Here is an 8600-nt window from a genome sequence, read left to right as displayed (position 1 = left end):
TTTTCTTTCTTTCTTTTTTTTTTTTTTGCATGTATCTGTCCAGTTTTCTCAACACCTTTTATTGAAGTGACTATCTTTACCCCATTGTATATTCTTGCCTCCTTTGTCATAGATTACATGACCGCATAGGCATAGGTTGAATTAGGGGATGTCTATTCTGTTCCATGGATCCATGTGTCTGTTTTTGTGCCAGTACCATGCTGTTTCGATTACTAGAGCCTTGTAGTCTAGTTTGACAAGAGGTAGAGTGATACCTCAACTTTGTAATTCTTTCTCAAGGTTGCTTTGGCTATTTGGGGCCTTTGAGGATTCCATATGAACCTTGAGATTATTTGTTCGAGTTCTGTGAAAAATGTTGATAGGGATTGCACTGAATCTGAAGGTTGCTTTTGGTCGTATGGATATTTTAACGCTGTTAATTCTTCCTATCCATGAGCACGGTATATACTTCCATTTATTTGTATCTTCTTCAACTTCTTTCTTCAATGTCTTGTAATTTTCCAAATACAGGTCTTTTATCTCCTTGGTTAAGTTTCCTCCTAGGACTTTTCTTAAAATTTTTTGATGCGACTGTAAATGGGACTGTTATCTCAGTTTCTCTTTCTGATAGTTTGTTGTTGGTATATGAAAAAGCAACTGATTTCTGAGTTTTAATTTTGTATCCTGCCACTTAACTGAATTCGCTTTATATTTTTAATAGATTTTTTTTTCCTGGAATTTTAAGGCTTTTCTATTTATGGCATCATGTCTTGTGCAAATAATGACAGTTTTACTTCTTCGTTTCCAATTCAGATGCCTTCTATTTCCTTTTCTTGTCTGATTGCTGTGGCTAGGACTTGCAATACTATGTTGAATAAAAGTGGTGAAAGTGGATATCCTTGACTTGTTCCTGATCTTGAAGAAAAAGCTTTTAGCTTTTCACCATTGAGTATGATATTAGCCATGGGTTTGTCAAATATGGCCTTCATTATGCTGAGGTATGTTCCCTTTATTGCGACTTTGCTGAGAGTTTGTGTCATAAACGGGAGCTGGATTTTGTCTAATGCATTTTCTGCACCTGTTGTTTGTGTGGTATATCATGTTAACTGATTTGCAGATATTGAACCAACCTGGCATCCCATGAATAAGTCCCTCCTGATCATGGTGTATGATCATTTTTTTTTTTTTTACTTAATAGTTTTTTTTCAGTTATAGTTGGCATACAATACTACATGTTTCAAGTGTACAATGGAGTGATTAGACATCTATATAACTCACAAAGTGATCACCCCAATAAATCTAGTGCCCCTCTAACACCGTATGTAGTTATTACAATATTATTGACTATATTCTTTATGCTACACTTTCTATCTCCATGACTATTTTGTAACTACCAATTTTTACTCCTTAATCCGTCCCCCTTTTTCACCGACTCCCCAACCCCTTTCCCATCTGGTAACCCTTAAAATGTTCTCTGTACCTATGAGTTCATTTTGGCTTTGTTTGTTTGTTTGTTTTGTTCTTTAGATTCCACACATACGTGCAATCATATGGCATTTGTCTTGTTCTATCTGAATGATTGGAACATTTAATCCTTTTATATTGAAAGTAATTGTTGGTAGATATGTAGTTATTACCATTTTATTATTCATATTTTTTATCTTTTCTCTCCTCCTCCTCCTCCTCGTAATCCCTGTAACATTTCCTGTAATACTAGTTTGGAGGTGATGAACTCCTTTAGCTTTTTCTTGTCTGGGAAGCTCTTCATCTGTCCTTCAATTCTAAATGATAACTTTGCTGGGTAAAGTAATCTTGGTTGTAGGTCCTGGGTTTTCGTTGCTTTGAGTATTTTGTGCCAAGCCCTTCTGGCCTCTAAAGTCTCTGTTGAGAGATCAGCTGACAGTCCTATGGGCGTTCCATTGTAGGTAACCAATTGCTTTTTACTTGCTGCTTTTAAGATTCGCTCTTTGAATTTAACCTTTGGCATTCTAATTATGATGTGTCTTGGTGTGGGCCTCTTTGGGTTCATCCTTTTTTTCGGATTTTCTGGACTTCCTGGGGTTGTATGTCTATTTCCCTCACCAGGTTAGGGAAGTTTTCCATCATTATTTCTTCAAGTAGGTTTTCAATTCCTTGCTTTCTCTCTCTTCTCCTTCTGGTACTCCTGAGATGCGAATGTTGTTATGCTCGATGTTGTCTCAGAGGCTTCTTAAACTATCTTCGTGTTTTTGCATTATTTTTCCTTGTTACTGTTCTGATTAGGTGTCCTCTGCTACCTCATCCCCTATGTCGCCGATTCGATCCTCCATTCATCCACTCTGTTGATTCCCTCTAATGAACTCTTCGTCTCAGATATTGCATTCTTCATTTCGTACTGGCTCCCTTTTATGTGTCCCATCTCCATTTTTATGCTTTGTTTTTTTTTAAATCTCTTTGTTAAAGGTCTCACTGAGGTCATCATTTCTTCCCCTAAGTTCCTTGAGCATCCTTATAAGCAGTGTCTTGAACTCTGCATCTGATATATTGCTTGTCTCCATTTTGGTGAATTCTTTTTTTGGAGCTTTGTTCTGTTCTTTCACGTGGGACATGCTTCTTTGTCTCTCCAATTTGGTTGCCTCCCTGTGTCAGTTTCTATGTATTAGGTAGGGTCCTTAGATCTCCCGAACTTAGTAGAGTGGCTTTATGTAGTAGGTGTGCTGTGGGGCCCCTTGGTGCAGACCAGGGAGGGGTCCAGCTACAGGCCAAATTCGGACGCAGACTGGGCATCTCCAGGGCCACCTAGTAAGAGTCACCAAGCCATCCACATATGGCTGCCACCCGTGCTGGGCTTACAGGTGCCTCGAGGGACCATGTCAGACACCGAGGCCAGCGGCCACTGATGCGGGGCTTGGGGCTGCTCAGCCAAGACAGCCCATTTGTATGGCATACATCACTGGAAGAGGCTTGGGAGGGCCCATGAGTTGGGAGAGACAGAGTCTCAGGGAATCCCCTGGATGACACCACCTGTGTTATCCAGGTTGACCGCGCCTGCGTCTGCAACCTGGGAGGTGAATGGGCTCAACAAAAGAACAATGGCTTCTGCCTGCACCTCTGTCAGGGAGCCAGGCAGAGACCCCCAGCCCTCTCCTTGAAGCCCGACAGCTCAGCGCCTCCCTGTATGTCCCTGGCACCCCTGGGGCAGCTGCCCCGGCACTGGAGCTCAGAGCAAGCAAGTCCGTCAGCAAGTAAAGCCGGGCGTGGGCCCTTTAAGAGGAATGGTTTCCAATTCCCCGCAGCACTCTGCCCCACTCGGCCATAACCTCCGCTGGTTTTCATAGCCAGAAGTTGTGGGGACTTCTCTTCCCGGCACTAGAACCCTGGGCTGGGGAGCCCAGTGTGCGGCTGGGACCCCTCGCTCTTCGGGTGGGGGAGGGGGCTTTGCAGCCAAGATAGCCCTCCCAATTCTCGATGGCCGCACTGCTGTTGGGCCATTTCGCATCTCCGCCTCTCCTACCCTTTTGAGATGACTTGTTATTTGAGGTGACCTCTGGCGACACAGCGTACTGGTTGCTGTGTAGTTTTGTTATAATTTTGGCGTGATCGCTAGAGGAAGTGTGCACAGCCTCTACATTCTAGGCCATCTTGACTCGTCTCGATCTTTTTAATGTGTTGCTAAACTCGGATTGCTAGGATTTTGTTGAAGATTTTTGCATCTATGTTCATCAGGGATATCAGCCCATAATTTTCCCTTTTCGTAATGCCTTTGTCTGGTTTTGGTGTCAGGGTTTTGCTGGTCTCGTAAAATGAGCCTGGGAGCCTTCCCTTCCTCCTTCAATTTTTTTTGGAACAGTTTGAGGTTAGGTGTTAGTTCTTCTTTGAATGTTTGGTAAAATTCACCTTCGAAGCCATTCGGTCCGGGACTTTTGTTTGTTGGACGTTTTTTGGTTACCGATTCGATTCCGTTAGCAGTTGTCGGTCTGTTCAGATTTTCTGTTTCTTCTCGATTCATTCTTGGAAGAGTGTATGTTTCCAGGAATTTATCCGTTTCTTCCAGGCTGTCCAATTCATTGGCATATAATTGGTTGCAGTGTTTTCTAATAATCCTTTGTGTTTCTGTGGTGTCAGTTGTCACTTCTCCACTTTCATTTCTGATTTTATTTCTTCGGGTCCTCTCTTTTATCCTTGATGAGTATGGTTAAGGATTTATCAACATTTTAAATCTTTTCAAAGAATCAGCTTGTGGATTCACTGATCTTTTGTGTTGTTTTTTCTAGACTCGGTTTTGTTTGCTTCCCCTCTGATCTATATTATTTCCTTCCTTCTACTGACTTTGGGCTTTGTTTGTTGTTCTTTTTCTAGTTCCTTTAGTTGTAAGGTTAGATTGTTTATTTGAGATTTTTCGTGTTTCTTGAGGTTTGGGGTTTGTGGATCTTTGAGAGATTTTAGGAAAGTCCACAGTGTGAGCAGAAGCCAGCCATTTGTGCGAAAGCTGCTGAAAGAGGTTCGGGCAGGGCCTGCAAGTTGCGTGGGGCGGGGTCACGAGGAATCATCAGAACAGGGCAAATGGTGTTAGCCACATAAATGGAGCATTCAGATTTCGTGCCTGCCTGCATCTGTCTGCGACGAGAGGGAAGGGCTCAACAAAGGAGCAATGGCGTCTGCCGGCACTTTGGTTGCAAGAGAGACCTGCTCTGAACCGTGCACCACCAGCCCTTGCCTTGACTACTCCATTCAGTTCCTACTCTGCCATCCCTGGTGCTTATCACTTTTGGAGCTGCTGCCCCTGTGCTGGACCTCTGAGTGAGTGAGTTTGTCAGGGAGAAAGTCTGCGTGTAGGCACGTTAAGACCAGCAGCCCCTAGGCCTTTAGCAGCTTGTCGTCCTTCTCAGACACAAACCCCACTGGTTCACACAGCCAGATGTCATGAGGGCTTCTCTTCCTTGCGCTGGTGCCCCGGGATGGGGAGCCCTGTGTGGGGCTGGGAACCTTCACTCCTAAGGGTTCAGAACCTCCGCAGCTGAGATATCCCTCTTGATTCTCATCCACCACACCGTGTGTGTGGGACCAGCCCATTCCACGTCTGTGCCCCTGGTATCAGTGGCAGCAATGCCTCTGCTTTATGTCCTTAGGTGTAGAAATTCTGTTCAGCTAGTCTTCAGGTGGTTCTCAATGATGGCTGTTCTATAATTTAGTTGTAATTCTGGTGTGGTCATGGGAGGAGGCGAGCACAGCGTCTACCTACTCTGCCATCTTGACCAGAAGTCCCTGACTTGGGTGGCCCTGATGATTATCCAGGCATTTTGTCATGCACCCCTGGGGATTTTTTGAAAGGAGGACTCGTGCATCATTACTGTTCTTCTTATAAATATTGGACTGGCATAGTGAAGTCTCTCCCTTCTGGGGACTTGGTGTTCTTTCCTTGATGGGATACTCCCAGAGAGGTGAAGGGCATTACCCAAGGTCACAGGACACCCAGGTGATGCCCCGAACCTCACTCTAGGGTCTGGTTCATCACACATGGCATTAGAACTTTGAGTAGTTCAACCTTTCAGTAAGTCCTAGTGACCATGTTCCTCTGGATTCACCAGCTCGAAAGGAAATACTTTAAACCAAAAGGAAATGCAGCACTGATTTGCTTCACCTACCTCAATCTCCTTTTGAGAATCAATTCAAACGGACTTGCTTAACCAAGTGTTTCCCGAAGCAAACTGCAACAGCGTGGCACTGCAGACATCAGGGGCAGCTTCTGCTTTTCCTCCTCCTTCAGTTCCTTCTGCGACTCCCAAACGTGTCCCATTTACGACTCTGAAGATATGTACATTCGTAGGCAAAATGGAGACGAGGGTGGGGGTTGCGATGGGGTCTCAGGTGTTAGGGATCCCCTGCAAGGACAGACCACAAGGTAACTGGGAAACTCAGTGGCCCCAAATCAGGAAACCGGATATTGGGACCAGTTTCCGGTATGGCTCTTTTTAGCCTGAACTCACCTGAAAATTCTCCTTTCTGTCCATCTGTTCACCTATGTCTCTATGTCCAGGCACCCAGGAGCGGGAGAGGATGTCTGTTACGGTCGTAAACTTCCAGCGGCTTCGGGTGAAAGCTCTGCCCTGGGCTGTAGGGATTCACTACATTCGTGACGTCACCCGGATAAGGGTAAGTCAAGTGGAAAACTATTCTAGGGTTTGCCACTGTGGCCCAGGGAAGCAAGGTCTTTCTTGTATGGACATACCACTTACATGGCACCCAGCAGCATCTCAAGAAATGGGTGTTGCACAGCAGGGTTTGTTAGATTTGTGAAGGCTAGTCATTCCTGGACACCTCTCCCATTGGTAAGGCATGTCTGTTTTCCCCTCTTCTTGGCACTGGGCAGGCTTGTAATTGCTTTCACCAATGGAGTACACAGAAAGTGATATTTTGCCCATTGCGGAGTTTATCTTGAAGAGGACGCATAGCTTCTGCCTTGCCGTTTGGGAGTTCTGTGCAGCCGTGTCAAAAAAAAAAAAAAAATCTGCCTATCCTGCCAGTCACCCCCTTGGAGAGGTCCTTCTCCAAGTGTGCGTTGTCTCTTACATTGCAGAGTAGTTTAGACACCAGCTGAGTACCACTTAGTGACCCTAACTTCAGTTATTTTTGAAGGGACACTTTTAGATACTTTTAATTTGGAAAATAGATGAAATAGAAAAACGTAACACTCTTCCATCGAAAATACAAAATAACTTGAAACATGATTATGTACATTATTTTAAATACTCATCTTTGTGCGAAAAGTGACAGACGGTAATAGTCCACTGAGACCTTTAATAATTGTAGATTCTTGAATGACTGCACCTTTCAAGAAAAATTGGACCTTTCCTATTGGGAAAGGAAGATGCCACAGGGGACAGAAACTATTCCATGCTTTTGATTTTTGGTGGGGAAAAAAGATCTCCTTGAGAATCTGTAATCAAAAGAGCACCTTCGTGTAGCTTTGGGATTCACGTGAACACTATCATCACGGTCCAAATCGATCTCCGTTGTAAACTTTTTTCCAACGGTTTTATCATCATAATATATTTTCTATTGATAACACTTAGCTTTTATCCCCTTAATGATTGAAACCATTTAATTAGCAGTAGCAATAACTGTTCCTTGAAGACCTCACAGGAAATACACCTGGAAGCCCGACCATTTGCATTGTAGCTCACTGAAGCTCTGCATGTCTTCAATTCTTTGGAAGTCCTTTTTGGTTCAAATTCTGTAAATTATTTTTACATAAATAAAGAAACGTCTTTGCCTGCATTATCATAGATGTTTTGAAAGGACTATGCTCCTAATTTTAATATATTTTTTGTGTATCGATTCTTTTTCTCCCCACTCTGGCGGTTTCTTAGAGAATTAGAGTAATCATTTTCTTTTCAACTGACAGCTCATGTGCTTCCTCAATTCAAGTACGTGGGGGTATTTGGGGGGGGGGGCTAAGTGATGTCAAAAATACATTTTAAATTTGGTAAATTCGAGGGTTCTGAGCTGCCAAGTAAAAAATCTGCCAATCCTGCTGTTAAATATTACATACTTAAATATGCTAAAAATTTGTGTAAGCATCCCAATTTCTGTTTGTGTTGTCTTTGGAGAAAGCGGTTTTACCATTCCCTTTTCTCTGATTCGCCGAGGGTTTTGATGAGAACTGGAGGTAATAGCTGGTCAATTATGGCCCATGATTGGTAGGAGCACTCTGCTGGCCATGTCAGAGAGTTACTGCCCAAGCCACAGCCGGCTCAACCCTGAAAAGTAGATTGCGACTTGGAGTCGTGGACCCTGAGAAAGAAGATGCCTACCGAGAAGGGCTCCTGGTGGCTGACTGAGTTCAGATTTAAAAAAACAGAGCCTAGCAGCCATTTCTCATCAGGGGCCTCGCATGCGAACCCTGCCTCAGGAAGAAGCCTGCACTAAGCTGCCCGCCTCCCGGCACTGAACCGCCTGACTGTCCCGCTTTCCCGCCACCTGAGCCAGCCCTTATGAAGGACTACCTGGAATGACCTTACGACCAACAGGACTTAGGCTTCCCCTCTCCAATCAGAACTGTGCGATCTGTACTGACCAATCAGAGAGGCTCCATTCTGACCAATCAGGACAGTGTTTTGGGGGCCAATCAGACTGAGAGGATTTGGAGTCCTCATTTGCATGAGGATAGACCATGCTGAGACAAGGGGGAGGAACTTCTGTCTAGGGAAGTCAGCTTCCCTGTGGCTTGGCGAGAGCACGCTTTGCCTTTCCACCCGAAGACTGAAAGCTGTGTTTCCTCAGCTGGAGCTGAACCACCCCCAGCAGACCCCAGCAGACCCCAGCAGACCCCGGATCTGCCTAGCTTGAAAGGAATCTCCTTCCCAAGACTGCCTTGCAGCCATTCTGCTTGGTTATTAAGCTGTAACACTATTGAGCTGTTCCACAGCTGTGCTGTATCACAGTTATTGGCACCAGCCACCACAGGTTGACAGAGGAAAATTGCCCCAAAGTATCCAGAGTCACTCTCACCGCAGCAAAAGGTTGGGTTTTGAATTCACGTTCTCTCAGGAACTCAAGCTGATCCTCAAGTAGTTTTAATATATTTATTTATGAGTTTTCCCAATTTCTGTTTGGAGACTATTTTGTTATCCCCCCCACCC

General features: G+C 44.4%; 1 protein-coding gene across 1 annotated transcript in view; it reads left to right on the top strand.

The window, feature by feature from the left end:
- The first annotated feature begins 5814 nt into the window (after window positions 1-5814).
- LOC112471018 (histone H2B-like) overlaps window positions 5815-8600 on the top strand; it is a 4262-nt gene continuing 1476 nt past the window's right edge. The window contains 2 exon segments of the mRNA XM_025039984.1: window positions 5815-5860; window positions 5996-6111. Of these exon segments, the coding sequence (XP_024895752.1) occupies window positions 5815-5860; window positions 5996-6111 (162 nt within the window).

This window comes from Pteropus alecto, unplaced genomic scaffold (assembly GCF_000325575.1).
Source record: "Pteropus alecto unplaced genomic scaffold, ASM32557v1 scaffold5301, whole genome shotgun sequence".
In the NCBI taxonomy this organism is placed as follows: Eukaryota; Metazoa; Chordata; class Mammalia; order Chiroptera; family Pteropodidae; genus Pteropus; species Pteropus alecto.
The sequence above is the reverse complement of the archived record's forward strand: the minus strand, read 5'-3'. Positions and strand labels throughout refer to the sequence as shown.